The sequence below is a fragment of the Lutra lutra genome, chromosome 6 (genome assembly GCF_902655055.1).
Source record: "Lutra lutra chromosome 6, mLutLut1.2, whole genome shotgun sequence".
Taxonomy (NCBI): Eukaryota; Metazoa; Chordata; class Mammalia; order Carnivora; family Mustelidae; genus Lutra; species Lutra lutra.
The window spans coordinates 69,818,663-69,843,813 of record NC_062283.1 but is presented as its reverse complement, the minus strand read 5'-3'; the positions used below and the strand labels follow the sequence as shown (position 1 = coordinate 69,843,813).

General features: G+C 37.6%; 1 protein-coding gene across 1 annotated transcript in view; it reads right to left on the bottom strand.

The window, feature by feature from the left end:
- Window positions 1-3,558: 3,558 nt before the first annotated feature.
- The window catches only part of RFX6 (regulatory factor X6), a 58,337-nt gene continuing 36,744 nt past the window's right edge, over window positions 3,559-25,151 (bottom strand). The window contains exons 8-19 of the mRNA XM_047734168.1: window positions 21,867-21,944; window positions 21,650-21,763; window positions 20,096-20,145; window positions 17,409-17,568; window positions 16,171-16,315; window positions 14,650-14,759; window positions 13,563-13,680; window positions 11,442-11,564; window positions 10,567-10,773; window positions 8,886-9,398; window positions 7,835-8,047; window positions 3,559-4,509 (exon numbers count right to left, since the gene is read on the bottom strand). Of these exons, the coding sequence (XP_047590124.1) occupies window positions 4,334-4,509; window positions 7,835-8,047; window positions 8,886-9,398; window positions 10,567-10,773; window positions 11,442-11,564; window positions 13,563-13,680; window positions 14,650-14,759; window positions 16,171-16,315; window positions 17,409-17,568; window positions 20,096-20,145; window positions 21,650-21,763; window positions 21,867-21,944 (2,007 nt within the window). The 3' untranslated portion in view covers window positions 3,559-4,333. The remainder of the gene's footprint in view (window positions 4,510-7,834; window positions 8,048-8,885; window positions 9,399-10,566; window positions 10,774-11,441; window positions 11,565-13,562; window positions 13,681-14,649; window positions 14,760-16,170; window positions 16,316-17,408; window positions 17,569-20,095; window positions 20,146-21,649; window positions 21,764-21,866; window positions 21,945-25,151) is intronic.

Here is a 25,151-nt window from a genome sequence, read left to right as displayed (position 1 = left end):
ATTAATTTTGCTCGTTGTTATAAAGAAATCTGAGTGCCTATAATATCCCTTTTCAGGCAGTTCCAATATCATACTCATTTGTCTCCTGCTTTTTTTGAAAAGTTGAAACTTTGGTATGGGTTTCAGAATTCATTTATTTCAAAGAGTTTTCCCTTATTTCTTTCTTTTCTTTTTCTTTCCTTTCTTTTTTATTGGGAGGGGGGAGTGTGGATGGGTGGGTGGGGGAGAATGCACCACTTGAGCTCACTTTCAAGAATTGGCAGTATTTTTTGTCTTGTTTTTGTGGACTGCATTTGTATGAGCATAAATTCAGTGGTTGAAAAACATCACCAGTGAGCCTCTAATTTACTATTTATCAAGTTTTTCTGAAGAAGAGGAAACCCATAGTGCTGTGGACCTGTGGTGTAGGCAGAGCAGGTGTACACTGAATAGTTAAATGGAGATCCTGTCACTAAGGGCTCCAAGGGTAAATCTGGGAGGACAGAGGACAGACAAATAGGCATTGTGTCTCACTGCTCAGGATGGCACAGTGTCAACTCTGGAGTTCTAGAGATCTAGCTCTGGGTACCTGTCGTCTCAGTGTCCTGTTAGAGGGACCCACCCATAGCTGCCTGCTGGACCCTTCTCACAACCTGGTTTCTCTCTAGCTCTCCTTCTCTCTCTTTCTCCCTGCTTCTAGTCATATTCTACTGCTTGTTTGCTTCTCTAGGCTGTATGCATGAGGTTCATAGTCACAGTTCCTGGAGAAATCATATGACTGGGTTAGGTAGATACCATTTAATATAGAACACTACTACAGGGCAAAGTTTGAGGAACCTTTTCTCACAGCCTACTGGTCTACCTACAATGTTATTGGTTTTTTGAAGTGGGACAGTTCTTCATTGTGCAAATCTGTTCCATACATTGCAGGATACTCACATCCCAGGTCCTGACACTAAATGCCAGTGCACCTGCTCTCTTTAGACATCATGGCAATAAAAATATTCCCCTTCCCATTTCTAAAATGGGCTCTTGATCTGGGCGAACTTGAGGGTCTCATGGAATTTTCTCTTTCAAAGCAGAAACAAAGAGAAAGGTTTTATGTCACAACTGTAACTGGAATTTAGCTTAATTTTTTAAAAACTCATTTCTAAGCTGAAACCATACTTGGGAGCATATAACTGAGGAGAGCTCTAACTTTTACGAGTATAGTACTACCTAGAGAGAGGAAAATAAACTAGATCGCTCCTGACCTTTAATTCTATAGTAACAATATACCTGGGTTTTCATTTTTCTTCAAGCTATTATAAAATAGGCTCTTGGTACCTAAATTTTATTAATTTATTAATTATTTGAAACATTCATTTTTCATTATGCAATTTCTATTATAACTGCTATAACACAAGATTTGAAAGGTAGTACCCCAAGAATTGAATTTATAAACCTCTAACTTTTTTATTTCCAACCTTAATTTTGGACTTCCCATAAGCATGAGCTGAACAGGTCACTTCTTTATAACTGATACTCCACAACTTCTAAAAATTAATTGAAGAATCATTTATTTACTTTTAAAAACAGAAACAATGGGGTGCCTGGGTGGCTCAGTGGGTTGAGGCCTCTGCCTTCGGCTCGGGTCATGATCCCAGGATCCTGGGATCGAGTCCCATGTCAGGGTCTCTGCTCAGCGGGGAGCCCACTTCCCTTCCTCTCTCTGTCTGCCTCTCTGCCTACTTGTGATCTCTGTCTGTCAAATAAATAAATAAAAATCTTTAAAAAAAAAACCAGAAACACTAAAAAGTTAGGCAAGATTCTTTAACTATATTAAAATTAACCTAAAGAGTAGCCGACAATGCCTTGAGCATCCAAACTTTAGATTCATGAAAGAAACAATTCTCAAATTCTTCTAATTCATGCATGACTGGTACTGCTTCTCCAGCGGCATTTGGAAATATGGAAGATGTTGTTAATGGTCACAAGGCTGGGTGAGGAGACTGCTTTGGTATTTAGTGTTTGAGGGATGGAGATACTCAATCTTGTCCAGTATACAGAACAGTCCTGTAAAACAGAGAACTGTTCTGCCCTAAAGCCAATAGTGCCCACTCTGAGAAAATTATTATACATCTAATAGAAATAAACTCAAGTACCGCTGCATGGGGAAAATAGCAAGTTAGTCTTCCTGATGTCATAATTTAGCACCTTATCATCAGCCAGGAGCACACGAAGCCCAGAGACAATGTTCACATGTCTTCTGCACACTCTCTGCTCCAGATCATTTTTCATCATCTACAAAGAGGCTATCAATCTATAGTCAGCTATTTACACTGTAATGCTCTGCAAGTAGGGTTAAGGAAAACTTTAGAGCCACTACTAACATACTGCTTTTTAATCCCTTCTATCTAGTCAGTCGCCAGTCTTTGATTGTACTAAATGATGTTCATGCCTCTTTGGAATGATGCTTGGCCTTCTTTCTCCTGCTCCTTTCACTAGCTTCCATGTAGTCTCGGCGCTTCTCTGTGGGACATCTGGATGAGAGAAACAGCCTCCAAAATAGCCATTGGGCTAGTTCCTCTTCTTTCTGGTCTATTTCCCTTTCCAGCTGCTGCTGGCTGTTTCTTAAACATCGCTTTCTCCATACTGCTTTTTACTCAAAAATCTTCTGTGAGTTTCCATTTCCTATCATCTCAGCCTTCATCATTACATCAGAATTTAGTAAAGGTATTGGCAGAGGTGTTTTTTTTTTTACTGTCTTTGTATTTTAATTTTCATCATTTTCAATTTGCATTTTCCAGTGTGTCTCCACAAAACAGATGCTGAATATATATTTAATTACTATACAATGGAAATTTTGTTCTTAATTTTCAAGACTTCTGTCCAAACATTTCTTAAAGCTGTTTCGTTCTTTCCTTCAGTCCAAGCCCTTATTCATTTCACTCCCTTTTGTACTCTAACGATTTTACTACAGCAAATAATATAACATTTATGGCTATTTCTCATGATTTGTTACTGTTGCAAAATTTTTCTGCTCAATTAATTAGCTCATAAACTACACGCTACTAAGCACGCTACTGAGCAAAGGGCAGCAACACTCTGGCAAGTCCACAATTCATTGTTTATTGCTTGCTAAAAACAATTCCACAGTTTGTCTTCACCAAATTACATCATGATGTATAATGGGTATTTGGGGCTTACAAATCCTTTAAAAATGTACCCAGAGATCACAGTACAACCCAGTCCCTGACACAAATAATCTAAGGCCTGTCGTGAGAGTATAGGAAAAGGCTGTGAAGTTAACAGAGGTTTGCCATTACAGGCCATGATCTTACAACAGATTTCTCAGCTGAGACATATAATAAAGAAAAAGAAATAAAGCTAGATAGATGGTGTATCAAATTCTATTAACTCATATGGAATGAATTCCTCACTTCTGAATTTCCCTTTGTATTCAAATGACCCCTGAACACTCATTCACTCTCAGTTTCTAAGCCAAGTACTTGATGAAAGACTGCTTCCAAATCTGTAGAAGTTCAAATAGTTTCCTTATATTTATATGCATGGATATGATTTGTAAATATTCTTGAATTCTGATGTTTTGACCAACCAACTATAGTCTTAAATTTAATAGCCAAAGGAGCTTTGCCAGCAAATCCTAAGCATTCTTCAGAAACAGTAACAGCTCTGAGAGAGATCAAGCCTTTAAAAATATTTTCATACTTTATTTCTTTCATTTCTTCTTATCTCTCTTAAATAAAGAGGGAAAGCATTTATAATCTCCAGTCAGTTATATAGAATTGACATATTGCTATGTAACAGAAATCATCACTCTAATGCCCAGGATTGAAAGTCAAGCAACTTTGGTCTAGAATGAACTTAATTAAGTCTTGACCCTGTAAACATTTCCATAGGAGGTAGAACATACACATTTGACTTTTGGTCAAATAAGGGATAGTAAACAGTGATTCTGAGACCCTAATAAATTAAATTTATTTTAAGGCATTAAATATATTCCCCTTATAGACCAAAGATGAAAGAGCACATAGATTTTCAATAAATTAGGAAGCAAAATATTAAATCTTCATAGCTGAAATGTTTGCATCTTCAAAGCACTACTGGTTCCAATGATAATGTTTGAAACTATAATTAATAATGAGATCACATTTTAAACCATTTGTGTGCAAGGCAAAGTCTGCAAATATCTCCACTCATTAAGGAGTTCTCCACAGTTTTGTATCAGTGACTTGAAAAACAATGTCCTGTCACTGTATATTCCATTTTCTTTACCATGATGGCAATCTGAGTGAATAATATTTGAGCAGTAGAGATTTTTGGTTTCATTCCCCACCCAACATTGTTGGTTTTAAGTGCCTCCAGCTGCTGTTCCCATGAACACAGTATTGATGGGTGGTAAAGAAGACACCATTTCTCTACCATTCGTTCCATGGGAATCCAGGGTCTCTTGAGCTGGATACTGATTGGAAGTTCCATACATACACTGAGATGAGGAGGAAGGAATTGGTGTTTGCAAGCTGGATGCTGTAAGGGAAAATATAATCACCAATTGAATACTGACTACAAAACATTTTTGATATTGTTTCTTTGCAAGTGCCACTCACTCTAAGCATCTGTATTTATTTTTGCATTTATCACACATATCTATGATATCTTCCCAGAAATTGTTTTTTTCTTCTGCACAGTTCACAAAGGAAACTCAATTTCAAACTTAAATTGAGACAACCTTATCACCCAAATAGATCCCAAATCTACCTCCTCTTTCCATCCACACTTCTTCTATTGTTCAAACCACCATCTTCACCGATTTCTCACACCATACACAAAAATAGACTCAAAATTGATGAAAGACCTAATGTGAGAAAGGAATCCATCAAAATCCCAGAGAACAGAGGCAGCAACCTCTGTGACCTTGGAAGCAGTAACTTATTGCTAGACATGTCTCCAAAGACAAGGGAAACAAAAGCAAAAACGAACTATTGGGACTTTATCAAGATGAAAAACTTTTCAACAGCAAAGGAAACAGTCCACAAAGCTAAAAGACAATCTACAGAATGGGAGAAGATATTTGTAAATGTCTTATCAGATGAAGGGCTAATATCCAAAATCTATAAATAACTCATCAAACTCAACACCCAGATAATCCAGTCAAGAAATGGGCAGAAAGGGTCGCCTGGGTGGCTCAGTGAGTTAAAGCCTCTGCCTTCAGATCAGGTCATGGTCTCAGGGTCCTGGGATCGAGCCCTGAATCAGGCTCTCTGCTCAGCAGGGAGCCTGCTTCCTCCTTCTCTCTCTGCCTACCTCTCTGCTTACTTGTGATCTCTCTCTTTCTCTGTCAAATAAATAAATAAAATATTAATTTTTTTAAAGAAATGGGCAGAAGACATGAACAGACATTCCTCCAAAAAAGACATACAAATGGCCAACAGACACATGAAACAATGCTTAACATCGCTTGGCATCAGGGAAATACAAATCAAAGCCACAATGAGATACCACTTCACACCAGTCAGAATTAACTGCTAAAATTAACAACTTGGGAAAAAAATAGATGTTGACAAGGATGTGAAGAAAGAGGATCTTTCTTACACTGTTGGTGGAATGCAAGCTTGTACAGCCACTTTGGAAACAGAATGGAAGTTCCTCAAAAAGTTAAAAATAGGGCTACCCTATGACCCAGCAATTGCACTATTAGGTATTTATCCAAAGGATAAAAACATAGTGATTTGAAGGGGCACCTGCACCCCAATGTTAATAGCAGCATTGTCCACAATAACCAAAATATGGAAAGAGCCCAGATGTCCATTGACAGATGAATGAATAAAGAGTATGTGGTCTACCCATGACTCAGCAATTGCACTACTCGTCTCTGTCCGCTGATTTATTTTACTCTGCTGTTTTCATTCACTATGCTCAAAACACACTGGCCTTCTTTCTGCACACTGAATTTTCCTCATTCTCCTTCCGGAGACTATGCACTTATTACTTCTTCTGCCTAGAACTCCACCATCAGGTCTTCATGTCAATGCTTCCTCATTACTCAGCTTTCAACTCCAATGTCTCTGCTTCAGGATTCTTTTCCCAACTATGTTACCACAAGCAGTTTCTCCATAACTATTTGCCATTTTACCCTACTTAACTGACTTCAGAGTATCCATCATTATCTTTTTTAATGCATTTTTCTATGTATCTACTGTCTTATCTCTCCTTACTAGAATGTAAACTTCTTATAGAAAGAACTCCATCCCAATCACCGCTATAAACTCATGTCTATAATGAAGTTTGGTACATAGTAGTAGATTCTCAAGAATTTGACCAACTTGCTCCCTGACACTACATTTCCTTCATGTATGGTTGCTGGCTTCTCGTTGCTGTTTATCTCATTTTTCTAACTACCTGTTCTGTCCCTGAAAACCAGTCTTTATAACTAAGGAAACAGACAGTGGGTCCTAACTTCCCTTGCACTCCTTACCTCTTACTCTAGTCCCTCTTTTCACTCAGAAGCCCTCTTTGCTATTTACCTGTAAGCCATCTCTGACAACTAAAGCTTAGAATCCATCCTACACCCAAGCTATGTTCCAGCAAAGCTTCCACTATCTCTACGAGTAAACAGAACTAATAGTAACAATAGCAACACGGTACGTTTTAGTCTCATGGTGAGGAAACTTCCTGAAGTGGAATTTTCTGCTTCATTAGAGTAACCTAGAAGCAATGACCATCTGCAGATAGCATTAGATGAGCTGCTAAACTCTGCTCAGGGAGCATCTGTGATGGTCACGGAAAAGGAAGAAGTGCTTCCTATTGAGTTATTGGAAAAGCACACTGAAAGGAGAGAGATGGAATTTATCTCATCTTCCCTTATGCTTCAGTTGGGTGTCAATGCTCTTGACTTATGCTAGCTTGAAATCTATTCCACTGGAAGATTTCAACCATTGCATATAAGCATTAACACTCTGCCTCGATACTTACATGCAACTATACTTGTGCTATGGGAAACTAAATCTATCCATATATATATTTATATATATAATATATATATTATATATAAGTAAATATATATAAATATATTTATAAATATATATTATATATTTATATTATAACTAAATCTATCCATATATATATATATCCACATATATATTTTACCCCTTTTTTTCAACGCACTGATGTATGGAGTTCCTACTCTGTGGCAGACACTTGGCGGGTACTGCTGACGCATCTAGTATGTCACAGAGTTTTCACAGGGGGAGCAACCTGGTTGCAAGAAGATGCTAGGGGACTTCATTGCAAACACACAGTTTTGCTCATTTTTACTTAAACTGTATGTAGCAGAACAATAAAAATAACATTTTTTCTACAGAGCTGTCTAATCCCATTTTACGTTTAATTGAGAAAATGACAGTAACCTTTATCACAAATCACCACTGTTTTAAACCTGGAGTGGCTTTTGGGGTACTGCTGGTGATTATGGGGTCCAAAGACACCTCTTGGCACTGCCCTTGGGTCCAACAGTGAACAAGAGAGAGTGAGAAAAAGACATCATTCCTGCCCTTGTAAAACTTAAAGTCTTTCAAACTGCATCTGATGGATTAGATTTATTTTTTGCAAACATAAGAGGTGTCAGCTTTTGAAAGAATAACAGATTTAGCACTAGGTTGTGCAGTGACATATATACTGGGAACTGGGAAGACTGTTACTAATACAAAAATAAGACTTCAGATCCAAAGTGATAGGTCACCCGTGGGAACATGAGGGCCCGGTTCACCCCAACAGTCACCCTCCAAAGTAAAACTACATACCTGAGGTTCACAGCTTTTTAAAAATGTTTTCAGGAACTACTAAAATAATTTACCTACTACTGGAGTTCGACAGGCAATTGAAGGTGATGTGTCTGCATAAAATGAGCTGGTCTGCTTTCTACTACTGTCATCTAAAATGTTAAGTGGATCGTGGATGTCACTGTAGGGAGGCAGTGAGCGAACACTGCTGATGACGGAAACATGCTGATTCACCATTGATCCAAGTCTATGAGGCTCTGGGTAGTTTATGTTGCTTCCATAGTATCCTATAACAGAAAATGTCAAGAATGTACTCTTCACTTACTACAGAGAATATTCCAGGAAGGAAAAAAGGGACAAGATAATAGAATAGAACCCTAAAGATACCATGGTATTACATTCACATCTCCATTTACTAAAGAGTTGGATCCTTGCTTGTATATGGATATGGTTCACTATGCTGGTTTTTTTTTTAAAATACAAAGGAGTTATCCTATTGCTAATTTTCAGATATAAGACTACACCTCTTTCATATATTTTCCTCTTCTAAATTAACAGGATCTTCCTATAAACAAAGAAAGCACGACTAACCTCTCACAAAGACTACACTACTTGTCGAATACCAATTTTATCCACAGATTTAGGTTTCTGGAAGAAGGACTGGCCTACACTTAGAGAGGACACTGAGCCTTCTTTGGGGGCTGAGGAAGTCTACAGATCTTTCCAACTCCCTAAACTTTTAAGTGTTTCATCAGATTAACAGGGGCATTGTTTGGGTCCTAAGTTGTAAGATCTGCTGCTAATTCTCCAGAAGAAACATTATTCACTAGAAATATTTTCAAGGGACAAAACATTCTTCTCTTGGACTTATTAAGGGAGATCTCAAATAGTTTGACATAGTTCTTTTTCATCATTTGTGGCATTTAGAAGGGCAACTTTAAGAAACCACAGGAATTAGGGACATGTTTATATGTGGAAGAAATGAGCTCCACATGTCTAAAATTCCATGAGCTTTAGAAACTTCACATGGGATGACATGCTGCTCAGCAGATGTAGAGCTCAATGTCTGATTTTTGCCTTCTTGCCATCTCAAAACCCAGAAAGATTCTTTAAAAATTTCAATACCGTTAGGTGAACTAGGAGGCAATGTTGTTCCTTGACAGCTGGCAGCCCCTGTGTTGCCTAGGAAATTGAAGCTTCCTGTGTTTAAAAACTGCATATTGTGTGTATCTTGGCTGTGTGAGGATGGTCCATAGCTGGAAGGTGGTCGAGAATTATATGGAGACCCAGCATAGCTGCCACTGAAGAAGTCTCTAGAAAGCTGCTGTTCACTCCAGGCCATGCATCGACCATGCTCAGGACGATGAGGGTAGAGTGCTGATGGGGGGTGAGGCTGTGCCCTAAACACAGTCTGATAGTTAGAGTTGGTCCCATAAAAGTCATGGTTGGCTTGAGGGTGGGTAGAATAAATGGACTCTGGGAATGTTGAGCAGTGTGATGTGGCTGACAGGACGGGGCCCACACTTGGAGGTCTCCCCACCATTGGCCCCTGGTTAATGACACTTCCTCGGCTTGCCATGGCTGGAGAAATGGGTGGTGTCATCAGATGACCGGTACTCTGGGAAAGCTCCATTTGACCTAGAAACAAATTCACAGAGCATTCACCATGGCATATTAAAATAAATGGGCACACATCTTTAAAAATTATCCGAAAGATGTATTAATATATATATTTTTTCCAATTTGGTTCATTCCCACTCTCTAAAAATAACAGAACTGGGGAACACTAAAAACCTGGGTTTAAAAGATACCATCATAAACAATGAATTTTGGAACACTGAAAAAAAATAAAATAAAAGATACCATCACAATAAATAAATAAATAAATAACACCATTGCAATATATGTATATTTCACAACATGAAGACGTTTAGTGTTAGTAACTGTGGAAAAAAGTCCAGGATGGCTTCGTGCTTCCATGTGTACGAAGATAGTTACAGCTCAAGCTTGGGAAGGTCAAGGGATCTTCACATTTCTTCATAATTAAAAACCAAGCTGAATGCCAAATGGTTGATTTTTAGGGTAAAAGGAAAAGGCAGTAATGTCAAAACAACCACAGCTTCAAAGCAGACGATTCAAAACATCATGCAAACACTACTGACAACAATGAGTTATGAATGCCACCTACTCCTTGGGTGTCTGATTTTCCACTGGTGGAATTGGGCCCCTGAACTAAAAGGCCCTTCCAGGTTTAAAATTCTGTGTGTCCAATGAAGTTATACCTATGAATTTCAGAAAAGATGTCAGGCAAGAAACAGACTTAAAATAGTATCTAGTGATGAGTTCAAGCCAAGCCACTAAGCATTCAGATGTACACAAAGGGAGCTCTAGACCAAAGAGGAAAATTATTGTAATGGTTATCCTAAAATGGCCATATCTACTTTTTAGTGGAGGAGACATAAACTCAAAAATAAATAGGAAGACCATTTTTTTGACCTTCAAAGCATCTTCAAGATTTTATATATAACAAATCTAATTTTTTCTTCTACTAAATGAAAATAACTAATTATTTGTATTTCCAGCATAGCTAAGTGAGCACATCACAGTGTGGTATCTATGTTCATAATGGTATTGATAAAAGTGTGAATGACAAATGCTGAAAAAGTCACAAAAATATAAAGCTTTAAGAAAAGTTAAGACAAGCCTTTTTTTAATCCTTGGAATGGCTGGATGTTACCAAGTTTGAAGAAAACAAAGGAACAGCCTCATGAGAGATGGCGTACAGCTTGAGTGTCCCATAGTGTACCTGGGAGTGGCATGGTGTCTGTAGTCCCAGCAGGGAATGGAGGCAGAGCAGAGGGTAAGCCTCCAGGATGGCTGGATGACAGAGGAAGATAGGCTGTTTCTACATGGCTTTCATTCTTCACGGTGTCACTGGAAACAGTGCTCCCTTTATTCCGGTTGGCCAGAAAGCATGAACTTGGAGAAGCAGTGAAGGCAGCTTTACTTGCATCTGGAAAGATTTTTTTTAATGGAAAATCTAACATCATTCCCATATTCCTAATAAAGGAGCCCAAGAAAAGGGAACTGAAAAGGTTTTAGGGTTATGTCATAAATCTGGAAACTCCAGAGGTATCTTCCATGGGAACCAAGGCTGGCAGATCTTGGGTTGTGGCAGTGGTGCTGGGGTTTTGTGGTCATTGTAATCTGTACCTTTGTGACTGTGAGGTGTGTTCTGAGGGGACACTAAGGAATCCACTCTGGAGTGGACAGTCTTCAAAGTGCAAGTCATCACATCCCAAATAGACATGTTCTCTTCCTTCTCCAAATTCCTATAGAACTTATATCTATGCCATTTATAAGGTGGTATACCACAGGTGTTGTCTCAAATTACAGTTATTTTTTATTATAATCACCTCACCACCTTCATTTAAATTCTCACAAGAATATCCATTTTCTATCCTCCAGAACTTCCAGTAAAATCCCTTGACTACTCTATGTGTAAATAGTGGAGAGAAAAAAATAGTGTTTCAATTAGTGTTACCATCCTGTGTTAGTTGTGACATGCTTGGGAAAAGAAACCTCTGAGATGTTTACAGACCCACAACACATGTACTTATAAACTCTTGAATTTAGGTTTAAAGAAAGAAACATGCAAAGCAAGATATACTTTTAAATTACCTGAATTCTTCATATACTTGTCCAGTAAATTCTGTAACTCCTGCTCTTTGTCGTTATTGAACTGGGTTTCCATGGCAAGGAGAATGTATTCATCAAGAAGCATTCGGATCAAATGGAAAGAACCTTGTTTGTGGATGGAAATGGGGAGAGGGCAATGTCAGATGAAAAGAGGGAGAGAAGGAGAAGAAAAGAGAGAGAGAGAGAGGTCGAGTTATCTTTGTGACCATCTCACAACACTTTACAAGGAGCAACTGAAATCAACAAATACTTGTTGGACTTTAAATGACCTGCTAAGACTAACATGCTTAACTTGAGTCTCTAATCTTTCTGTGTACTGCCTGCCCAGCTTACTGTGTGTACTGTCCTGCCAGCTCTTTGGCCACTAATTACATCAAAGGAAAATACGGATGAAAGTGAGACATGCTTTATGCTTTAAGAGGGCACACACTGGAGGGTGATAAGCTTTAGCCTGGGGAGAATGAGCTCTACTCTGCTCTATTTCTGTTTACTTTGTACTAAATAATTAGACAATGACCACTAGGGTCTGAAAAAAAGTACCAAGTAAGATGTCTTTCTAGCCTGAAACAAAGTTCTCATTCGTTTGGACAAAAGCAAAAGAGTCATTTTCATTTGGAAGTTGTCCTGGAAAACGTTAAACTTCTTTGAACTATTCCACAGGCTTCCCAGCAAAAGGCTGGTTTCATCATAAAGTCATGCTTTAATGTTGTATATTTTAAGAAACCTTACATATAAGCAAGAGATTTCAAATAAAAGGCTCAAGACATTTTGTTCATCCCTCAGTGCAAGTTCACTGATTTTATCTAATTCCACTTAGAATTAAATAAAAACAACCTAGTTAATTATAACCTATTTATAATATGAAGATTTCTCAAAAAGCAACTACTCAATGCAGAAGTGCTGCCCACGAGCTAGCATTATGGCTGCAAAACTCCGAGTCCCAGAAATTTTAGGAAAACGAAGGTTTTCAGTTTTTGAAATAGCTAACTTGACTCAATTTGTTTCATAAGTCAAATTGATCAGGAAAGATGTTTCAGAAACATAGGAGAGCATGTCTTCTCAGCTGCTCTTTGATTCTTGGAGTGCACCTATGGGGTTCCTGGAAAAGATGAAAAGTTTGCCATACTGCAATGAGTAGTGTCTTTGGAAAATAATGTACTAATTATTGTTTACTTGCTTGTTTAACAACAAAAAGGTACTGATGGAATGTAATGATAATAGCTGCTATTCATTAAGTGTTCAACAGGTACTAGACTCTGCTTTTTTCATGAATATCATCTCACTAAAATGCCCATACAGCCCAATAAGAGGAATATTCATCCTCCCTTTTTTAAAGGGCTTCAAGTTCTTATTTAAAATCTAGTTAGTTAGGATACAGTGTAATATTGGTTTTCAGAGTAGAATTCAGTGATTCATCACTTACATAAAACACCTAATATTCAACACATAGTGCCCTCCATAGTACCCATCCCCCGTATAGCCCATCCTCACCCACCTCACTCCCCCCAGCAACCCTCAGTTGCTTTATAGTTAAGAACACTCCATAGTTAAGAGTCTCTTATGGTTTGCTTCACTCTCTCTCTTTGTTTTTCTTCTTTCCCCTATGTTCACCTGTTTTAGTTCTTAAATTCCACATATGAGTGAAATCATGATATTTGTCTTTCTCTGACTGACATTTCACTTAGCATAATACACTCTAGCTCCATCCACATTGTAGCAAATGGCAAAATTTCATTCTTTTTTTATGGCTGAGCAATATTCCATTGTATACAGACCACGTCTTCTCCACCCATGCATCAGTCAATAGACATTCAGCCTCTTTCCATAGTTTGGCTCTTGTTGGTAATGCTGCTATAAATATTCATCCCCTTTACAGTGAGCAGAGGCAGCTTGGGTTAAAAGCAAGCCAGAGAGAAGCAGTGTTAGGATTTAACTGCTCATGGTCTGACTCCACAAGCCAGGGTCGTTACTACCATTGTCTATTGGCTCAATAATCAGATCTGAGAAGTGACAGTGCCCCATGTTTAAAAACCAACAGGAACTATGACTGGAGAGTGAATGATGTGTTCAGGGAGGAAGAGCTTTATAAAGGACATGAGATACCAAAACTGGATGCATTGTTCAAGGTGAGGTTATGCATTACTCGAGCACCAAAAAAGCTCCACTTAAGCAGGAAGTCTTGAGCCCTCTTCTTTAATGATCTTCCATTTTGTTTGCTGGTCTACAAGTAAAGGAACAAAACGAAACTGTAAAATCTGCCATCTCGTTACTATATGCATCCTACGTAAAATCAAGAGGTTGAGAAGCTGTCTGACATATGGACAGATGGCATGACATGCAATTTATTTTATCAGATATAATGACCTGCCCAGGGATTTTAATGTTTGTCTGCCTTTGTTGTCATTTTTAAGGCTAATAGATCTTTATTCCATATGGTTTTTTTACCTAAAAGAATTGGACAACAAAATAAAATAATTCACAAGTTATTTTTGTGAATAAAAAATATTTTGTCTCATTTTCCTTTGACAGAACTTCAAAAAAGAACAGAAGGTGAAGTGTCAAAGAAAGGTTATATATTTCTGTGAATGATTAACTCTAACTTCTCTGCTCCTGAATGATAATCTGTTTTCTTCCAGGAGAGAAAAAAAAAAAAGTCCCTACTCTACAACTAGTTTCCTTGACAGGACATGGCTAACACCAACTAGTGATGAATCTATTTGCTCTTACTGCCTTGCTTCATGATGGATGACTTGCACGTTCTCAGAAAGAGTTGAAAAAACATAGAAAACACAAAATACTGTGCTCCCAGAATTAAAAAATGGAAACACTTCAAACCACACTTTCTGTCAGCATTTATGAAAATTTACTTTTTCGAAAAGGGCCAATTCTTCCCAGTGTTTGTCTTTCACTATTGATGTTACTCTGCTGTTAATTTTATGGACTGACAGTCCATAAAATGCCTTGTAGTCCTTTGTCAAGAAATGGTAAATAGAACTGAATCTATGCCTGACACTCTCAAATCTGGCCTGTTCCTAATTTTGATATTTGAGCCACCTTATTTGCAAGTCTTCAAATGCGATTCAAAGCATTTTTACACCCAATCACCCCTCCCCCATAATGCAAGAAATTACAGCCAGTTTAGCATTTACTACTAAAAATTCTGTTTTGTGAATCTGTCATTGAAATATACCTTAATAACTCTCTGCTCTACCACAGTATCCAACCATTCAATAAAAGCCTCCACAGTGGCATTCTTCTTAAGAAGATCTTTCAGTTCTTGGAACACTGTGATAGAGTCATCTACCATATTAAAAAAAAAAACACACAATATTATTCTATTTTGAACCCAAGAGAAAACCTGAAGCTAGAAATCATTAAGAATTCTATAGCATAAAAGGAAAAGACAGATGAAATTAAATATGTTAAAAGAATTATTTCATATCCTGAGAGTAAGTGACAAAAACATCCTTAGCTATTTACTCTTCAAAATTTGAATAATAATTTTAGGTCTCTTGGTACAAATTGGAATAAAAGCTTGTGTATTATATAAGTATGTATATACTAGGGAAGAGTAAGTTGTCATTTATAGCTGATTATTGATTCTGAATCCGAAGATTTCATTAAATGCAACAGCTTCATTGAAAACTGATGAATGAGCTAAGCTAAACTAGTTGATCTCCTGCTTTCTGACCTATCCTTTACTTTTAGTGAAAATTAAATTTTTCACTGTAAAACTGAGCTGCTTACATGAAGAATCTTTTATCTTGTAAAAGTTAAAGGGGCCATTTAGGACTATCATTTATTAAAGAGTTTGAAGCTTACTGAATCCCCAAGGGTAATATAATTTTTGCTAGGAAACAGAAAACAAAGCTGAAGTTGGACCACCCCAGAGAGCAGCCGATCATTTGTACAACAGCCTATTGGAGGCTGCACATGTCTTTTCAGAGAAAGACAAGGGGAAGGAGTGGTTTGCTATCCCTGGGAGACAGAGCCTAGTTGTCTAGTCACACATATTGCCTTTGTAAATTTTGTCGGATTGTCCAAAACTGGGCAGGGAATTTCTGCTTTGAAAAACAGTATTATGTTGAAATATCATTTTGATATGCATCATATACCATATGAGGCTAAGAGTGTAAAACACAGGGAAGTGTGTATGCATGTAATGTAGAACTGAAAGAAAACCGGGATGCCTGGGTTGCCCAGTGGGCTAAGCATCTGCCTTTGGCTCAAGTCATGATCCCAGAGTTCTGGGATCAAGTCCCACATCAGTCTCCCTGCTCAGTGTGGAGTCTGCTTCTCCCTCTGCCTGCCGCTCCCCCTGCTTGTACTTATTCTCTGTCTCTGAAAAATAAATAAATAAAATCTTAAATAAACGTAAACAAACAAACAAAAAATCTGGAAGAAAACTCACAGCACTCAAAAACATTTCCACTATTTCCAGGTTATTTCTTGGCAATGAGATTATGAGTGGCCTTTATTTTCCTTTTAATATTTTCTATATTTTCCAGGTTTTCCACAATCTGTACCTACAATTGTTTTCAAGTAGAGGACAATTTCTTTTAATTAAAAAAGTTTCTAAAAACCAAGTTTTCTCAGTTATTTTTTGGTCTAAGGGGATTCCCACTCCCACCTCCATCAAAGAGTTATCCAGCCCAATATGTCAATGGAACCAAAGCTGGGAGACCCAGCTCTAAACAGAGGGAAAACTTACATTCCGTGTAGATATCAGATTCAGTGTCTGTGCTGCCAGAAATGGTGAGAAGGGCCTGTGATCCAATACTATTCAAATCAACCTTTTCAATATCAGATACCATGGAATTCACGACATGCTGGTCAAAGAGAGCTGGTCTGGCAATCTGCGTGAAGAAAGTATAAAGACACTAAATCATATTATCGATGGTCTATCTAAAGGAAAGTTTTGGCTACTGGAGAAATAGTTCCTTGAGAAAAGAGTATCAGGAATGTTTTCTTATTTTAAAACTAAAAACAATAGCTGAGACTCGTGATCATCTCTGTTAAAGCTTTGAAAACTATTTTTGAAACTAGGAAATTATTTTTTTAGAAGATTTTATTTATTTATTTGACAGACAGAGATCACAAGTAGGCAGAGAGGCAGGCAGAGAGAGAGGAGGAAGCAGGCTCCCTGCTGAGCAGAGAGCCCGATGTGGGGCTCAACCCCAGGACCCTGGGATCATGACCTTAGCCGAAGGCAGAGGCTTTAATCCACTGAGCCACCCAGGTGCCCCTAGAAAATGAATTTTTTAATCCATGGTTACATAATAAGTATTTCACAGGGTTACATTTCTTATCTGGAACTATCACAACCAGGTCTTTTAAAATTTAGGGGACTAGAAACTTTGACAAAGCAAACAATTATCTGGGTGGAGGGGAAATACATTTTAACAATATACAAACAGTAATTTAAGAATTACTTTTTTCTCCCTATTTAAGAGACCCAAATTAGTTGGTAGCTTAACTTGTATTGTTTGTGGATTTCACAATATCAAATATCACATGGGCGCAGTCCCCACAACCTTAATTTTTATTAACTGGATTCATGTAGCAAATAACAGTTTTTCATTTTATACTGCATTCAGAAGTTTTGTGTCTTTTTTACTTTTTATTCTGAAATAATATTAAATTTATAAAAAAGCTGCAAAGGTAGTGCAGAATATTTCCATATACTCTCTATTCAGCTTCTTCTAATATTATCCTCTTACCTAAGCATTGTTTATTGCCCAAATCAGGAAATTAACACTGCTACAACACTGATAGTAATTCAAATTTCCATCCATTTTTCCACTAATGTCCTTCTTCTGTTCTAGCATACACTCTGGTATCTCATCTTGCATTTAACTGTTGCCTACTTGATCTCCAATCTCTGAAAATTTCTTACTCTGCTATCAGATAATTCATTTTTTTAAATTTGGTGACCAAATACCAGCATACCTGAGCAAGGTGTAAGAAAGATGTTTGTCGTTTCAGGGACGATACAAATCTTCGCACAATAGGTATCTTCTTATCGGTTAGAGCTTCTGGCAAGTTTTCCAAGGATGAAACAACCCACTGTTCCCAATTTTTAGCAAAATTCCTTATATCTGCTAATAAGCTACACACACACAAACACACACACACACACACACAAAAAAAGCCTATGTATTAAATGCTAAATTGTTCAAAATGCATTACATAAATGTAGTTTAATGGAGGTATACTGCTATTCTATGATTTCAAGAACATGACTTCAAACTCGGATAGATTAAGCCTAGGTCTGCCATTATCTCCTTGGTCAAAATAGTCAGTCTCCTCAAGCTCTGGTTTCATCTATTAAATAGGAATAAGATTAGTATTTTTGTCACAGGATTGTTATGAGGATTTTTATAAAATAATTCATGGAAATTTCTCTGGTCAAACCTTGTATGCAGAGGGTAATCAATAAATAATACCTTATTAACATTAGCTCACAGTTCAGTCATTTTCTATAAAATATTTCTGGGGAAATATAAGTATGCATCTTGATTTCAACAACTTCCTGAGAGACATCACAAAGGGATCATAGTGCCATTTCAAATATTTACTATTAGTTTCTAGTAACCGATTCTGATAGTCCAAATATAATTGTGAGATACATCATTGAAAATCTACTATAGGACCCTATTTAGAAAATTGCAAATGTTGGTTGTGCATATACACAAACATTTGTATATAAACACAAAAAGTTAAAAACCAGTAACCATCTATACACTATATCCCAATAAAGGAGAGCTAAATTTACATTTGGGATGGCACACATACTGGTAAGCAGTAACATCATACAGGAGAAAGAACAGAAGTGGAGTTCAAGAGCTCTCAATTAAAATCGTGGCTCTCCTTCTTATAAATTCATCGATTCTGGGCAAATAAATTAATTCCTTCTGCTGCCAGTTTCCTCATTTGGGAATATGGGATCATAATAGCTACCGGGGAATAGTCTGACAAGTTGTGTTTTTAAAAAAATCCAAGTGTTCAATGATAAGGAATAGGTTAAATTAAGTATAATATTTTTCAGGTGCTAGAAATCTATGCAACCATTTAAAAAGATAATGCTGATCTGTATTTGACATGAAAGATTTTCACAGCATACCACACTAGTATGTATACCATGGTTCCTTTCTTTAAAATGTGTCTATTTACAGATACTCTTAGAAAAAAGTCTACGAAATAATAACCTAATACATTAAGAATGTGGAGAGATTGTGAGAGCTTTTTAAATGCATTTGTGCATGTTTTTCATTTTCTACAAAGAACCAGTTGCATAGTTAAGAGATAAATACATAAATAATCATTTTCAGGTGGTTGGAGGAGTTAAGTGAAATAATTTAGGTAGTCTCAAATCGATGACGTGTTTAATAAACGCCAGCAATTATTTATTAGATCAGCTTCATGGCCGGATGTCTGCCATTAGGTGCAGCCATTCTGCTGTGACGTAGAAGTGTTGTTTTTGTTTTTTTTTTTTAAGATTTGATTTATTTATTCGAGAGAGAGAGATACTGAACATGAGCAGGGCAGAGTCGGAGCAGGGAGTCCAATGTGGGACTCGATCCCAGGACCCTGAGATCATGACCTGAACAGAAGGCAGATGCTTAACTGGCTGAGCCACCAGGTGCCTCTGGGACATAGAGAGGTTAAGAGTACTTAATTCAAAGCTCAGACTAGATGTTTAAAGGTTACACATTGATAATTAAAAGAAACTATTGATTAGAACAATACCAGCTACTATATAAATAAATAAAACTATCTAGAGGAAAAAGTAAATAAAAAATTTGTTTTATCAATCATCATGCATTTATTGAGAATCAACTATGTTCATCTGACATGTATTTGTGCTCCAAAATACTAAAATAAATTTCACTTTTTCATTAGACATTGTTTACAAAAAAAAATTTGACTTTTTATTTTCAAGTTTTTATTATTCACACATCAGAAAGATTTTATGAAAAAATTCAGGTGTCATTTCAATTTGAGATGTTTTTATTGACGTATAATTGACAACATTATATTAGTTTCATGTGTACAACATAGTGATTTGACATTTGTATACATGTGAACTGGTCACCACAATAGTCTAGTTACCATCTGTCATCAGGTGCCAGAGTGATGGGGGTCTTCAGGGGTGGGGGCAAAATGGGTGAAAGGGATCAAAAGGCACATGAAGACACATCTTCATTAAAAGAAGGTAGTAGTTCTGTTATGCTACCTTACGATTTTGTAATTAAGACCGAAGTTAATAATAAAGATAAAATAGTTATTTAATTTTTATCATTGTGGTTATTTTCCACCAGTTACCCCCACTTACATTCCTTTAGCCAGTTTCCATTGAAAAACTTTCTCACTATTTCAAGGTCAATGACACCTAAATATTTATTTTTCACTTGGGTATCACTCTATTAAAAGGATTTCAGGATGGTTCCATCAATTTTGTTCACTGAGGTTTCAATATAAGGATTGAGGCACATGTCCTAGCTACTACAAAGGGACAGGAACAGGCAAGTAATCTTGATAAACAAATGAATTTCTACTTAATGTTTTCCTTTAATATGATGGATAGGGTTAAACCCTACACTAAGAAATTACCATGTTTTATTGACTGAACCTACCTTTCAGGCATTTCTTGCATTGTTGCAGGAATGAGAACATCTGTAAGAACCTTAATCACAGCAAAAGAGAGTTAACATAAATCCTTACTTAGTATTTTCATAGAAAGACACTTATTTGTCAATTACTTTGTATTCCTAGTTTTCTAGAAAATGATATATTAACTCATTTCTGGAAGTTATATTTTCATCTCTGATATGAACGTGTGTGTGTGTGAGGTGTGTGTGTGTGAGAGAGAGAGAGAGAGAGAGAGAGAAAGGCAGGGTGGGGATCTAGAAACATTACAATACTAGGTTAAGTAAGTAACACCGTTATACTGGGTCCAGAAAGTTAATTATCAGAACAGAAAGGGTATTGAAAGGAAGGGCTAGACTAAGCCCTAAACATGGACAAGATGGATAGGACCTAAATTAGAACTCGTAGAAAGAAGAAGTTAGATAGAGATGACTGATCCCAGCTCAGGAAAAATTAGACTAAGGAAGTGGGGACCAAATAGGATACGGACAAAGCAGATCCACAGAGCTGGCTGATAAACTGAGTGGTCCAGCCTGACAAAGACGACCAAGAGGTCTAGAGGAAACGTATTTTAAAATTCGGGCAGACGCTAATCTATAAAGGCCTGTGTGTCCTAGCAGCAAAATGCACATGTATTCCATGTGTATGAGACAGTAATGTATATGCGCAGTAAGTTAGTTACCAATGAACTGACCTTGGTAATCATGTGCTGTTTTATAGACTGAAAGCTGACCCCTCCTTAGAGATGGAATGAAGGTGCTGCAGAAACTCGTTCTACTCTGCCTCCCTAGGAACCCCATGAGGAGGGAAACTTAGTACATTTAAAGGTCCTTAAACTTAGGACTTTTGTGTTGGATGAAAAAAAAAAAGACCATTTGGAAAGGAAAATAAAGAATATGCTTTAAGGATATTTCTTGGAGGTACTGAATGACAGTCCAAACAACTTTACCCAGGTTGAAATGCAGTTTTCTCCCTCAGCTTGGACCTTACTGTTGCTCTAACTAGGGGACACACTACCAGGGAATTAGTGTCTCCATCTTCCCAGATAAATGTTTGGCTAAAAGGCCAACCAGCTCATCTTGGTTCATGATGTCTTCATGACCCTTCTGCAGACTTTTATTTGGTCTGAGAACAGAAATCAATGCTAATACATTAAAGCTAGAGATTTCCAGTATTTTTAGGGTGTTAATCCCACAAGGGTGCTTCAATCTGCTTTTCCCCCAGAACACCAATAGTGAAAAAGCCATTATGCTATTCATTCTGAGAACACCTTAAACAGTTATTAAAAATTAACTAAGTTTTCATGTATTATTAGCAACTATAGGACATTTAGAATCATTCTTAAATGTAAACAGAAATTTTGTTTTCATGTAAATGTACATTAAAACACATACTTATTAAATATTGCTTTCTCATCAGAAAAAAAATATTGTATCTCCAGCCAGAAATAACAAATTTGTTGTAAATAAAATGGAAAAATGTAGACACAATGCTCATTAAAACATACACTGTTTGTGTTTAAGAAATCCTAAAGAGCTTACCTTATAAAGAATTGAGTCACAAACACAGAAAATGTCAATGATAACAGGGTTTTCAAGCAGGGGAAGAAGATGATCAGGCATTCCTTGCCAAAAGTGTAATAAGAAATGCTGGATCTAGTTATAAAGCAAAAAGTATATACATTAAAATTCTTTCTTAATGTGAACTCATAAAAAGCAGGACAATAATGATCAGCGAAGCATTCTTTGTCACCCTTACCTCTTCAAAGTTTCCATTAATTGCATTGTCCAGGATGCACTGGCAGTGAGTTTTATACATCATTATGAGGGTATCAACCTATTTCAAGGAAGACAATGCTTAACCAAAGAGTCCTTTCAACCCCACCTTCATTTGTTTATGCATTCATTGGTTCATTCATTTATTCAGCATGCATTTTTTTAAGCTCCTGTTATGTACCAGGCATTGTGCTCAATGTCGAGGAATCAAAACCAAAGGCATGGTTCTTATTTCCAGGAGCTTACAGCCTTGTGAAGGGAGAAAGGCAAGCAAACCAACACTTACAGCATAGCATAATGTGAACAATGAAAAGGGTGACTGTGCAGGGACCTGTGAGTCAAGGCAACCTTGTGTTTTTCTACCTAGTAAAAAGATTATCTTTGGTTGCAGGAATAAACATAAAATGGTGAAATATATCACCTCTTCATACAGTTGTAATAAGTAGGTGCTTGGGCAGTGTGGCCTAGTGGTTTCCAGTGTGGGTGGTGGGGTCAGCTAAAATTGAGTGCCCAGTTCCCCCGCCCTACTGTGCACAGGATGCTCTCTGAACTCTGAGTTTTTTGTCTTAAATAGGACAAATAATATATTACCCAGATTCAAAAAGATATGGTGCACATAGAGCAGTGCCTGGTACACAGTAAGATCTTACTAAATATTATCTGAAATTAGTAAGAGCAAATGACTCAAAAATGTACCCGAGAAAGATCTGAATGGTGAGTGTCTATTAGGAAGAGTCTCTGTTTCCATGTTACCACAGACATTTGGATAGCATAGCTAAAAGTTGTAAATATATTCTAAAATCCACAATGGGTTATTACTAAATAATACTTCAACAAACAAAGCTAAGCTTAGAAGTGTGCCCACGGACTACCTGGGTTTGAGTACCAGCTCTGATCTCTCACTCACTAGCTATAGGATGTCAAGGGAGCCACATAACATTTGTGTGTTCTAAATTCCTCATCTGGAAAACGGAGATGATAATAACAGTAAATTTCTACTAGGGCTGTTATGAGGACTAAACAAATTAACACAAACAAAGTGGTTGGAATAATTCATAACACATGTTGAGAGATTGACTGCTGGAGCTATTTTTATCCCAACATGGTGACGGTGACGGCAGTGTCTTACTCTAACCTGCTCTCCAGCCTTTATCCCTACAGCCTAGTGACAGCACACATCCCTGTGGTGTAGCTCAAGGCTCTATCACAGCGATGTGCAAATTGTTAATCTCCCTGCAAGGAGATTAACTGTATGATGACTACAGGATGCCTCTAGCAGAATATGTCACCATTGATGCAACTGAGACAAGCTCTATACTTTAGGCAATGATATTACATTTTTATATAGGTTGCCAAGACTCATGTTTAAAAGTAAGGATAAAGACAGTGAGGTTTGTCTCGAGAGAAGTTAGTGAGTATATGGTTGGGGGGGGGGCAACTGCCTCGAATGACACCATGATGAGGCAGAAAGTGGCCTCTCAGCTTCAGCCAACCCCCACCTCACTGGGATCAACTTCTCCCCGGGAAGTCCCATCCTTTCTGCTTCAAGAAAGCAGGGGCATAAAGTGCTTCACTTCAGTCCCACCCCTCTTGCTAGAAACTGACAAGTTACCTGGGGAACTTGGCTACTGGCTAAGAGGGTAAAAATGAGGGTCCAGCTGTCTTCAAGGGACAAAGAGAAGTGTTAGTCCCTGGTGCCATGATGAGGACCACTGGGAATGTCCTTGAAACCAGGGGTTCTTTAAGCATCCTGATACTTGAGTGAGAAATGATTTACCAGTTTTTTTAAGTTGACAGGAAGGAATTCCTTGGAGACTAGCAGAGAAACTGAAAGAAACTACTTGAAGATGTCCTCACTTCTCTTTTTTCTTTGTTCCTCTCCCCATCCCCATCTGTCTCATCAGGAATATTTACACAGCAAACATCTTCATGATATGTTTGCACGTAAGCAATTCTCTCCACACGGGGGATCCAACAATACCCTCCCCAAAGAACCATGTTCCCTGAAACGTCACTGATTTCCACAGGTTTCCCCACAGACAGCCATATGTTAGCATTTACTGAAGTCATAATATCAAATAACATCTATAAAAAAAGCAGGGGCATAAAGTGATAACCTTGAGAAAATGATGTGACAACCTTGAGAAACGTGATGGGAGAGAATGATACAAAGTAGACACACTTCAGGAGACTTGCTTGGAATCAGCATGTGAGAATTATCTTCAATATTTTGCCTGTTCTTAATAAGAAGAGTAGGTCATCAGAATGAACCCCGGAAGTTATTGTGCATCTCTACTTATCTGTCAATAGATCTTTTTATCAATACGTTATTTTATTGCCAGTTTCCACAGAAAGCCCACTACTAATGTAATCCAGTTGGACATTGGTTACTCATACTCCTCTTGAGGTGCTATCTTTGTACTTCAAGAATATGAACTGACTTAACATATATATATAAGATGTTTTCCTTAAGGGGCACCTGAGTGGCACAGTCGGTTAAATGTCTGACTTTTGGATTCTTCTCAGGTCATGATCTCAGGATTGTGAGATCAGCCCCAGGACTGGCCCCACCCCCGGATCGCCCCTCAGCGCAGAATCTGCTTAAGATTTTTTCTCCCTCACCCTCTGCCCCTCCCGCCCTGCTTGTGCACTTTCTCTCTCTATAAAATAAGTAAATAAATGTTTTTTAAAAAGATATTTTTCGGGCGCCTGGGTGGCTCAGTGGGTTAAGCCGCTGCCTTCGGCTCAGGTCATGATCTCAGGGTCCTGGGATCGAGTCCCGCATCGGGCTCTCTGCTCGGCGGAGAACCTGCTTCCTCCTCTCTCTCTCTCTCTGCCTGCCTCTCTGCCTACTTGTGATCTCTCTCTGTGAAATAAATAAATAAAATCTTAAGAAAAAAAGATATTTTTCTTAAGTACTAACGACAAATTAACTTGGGTTGAAAGAAGAATGCAAAAATCATTTGCCCTGGTTTAATACTAATAGCAGGAGCTGTTAGTCATTCAGTAGATACTTAGAAAATGACTTTAGAAGTCCAGAAATAGAGGAGGATTTATCCTTAGATTTTACTATTTAAGCACTGAAAAGTCACAGTGAGGATTATTTATGAACTGAATCCTATGAAACTGTTTCTTCCTTAACTTTCAAAAAAATTGGAAATATATAGGGAGCACAGAATTTTCTAATGGAAAGGAATCTTTGCCCACTTCTAGTATAGTGCTTGCATTCATCCAGGTATCTCCCCCTCAATGCTTGGAATAAATTCTG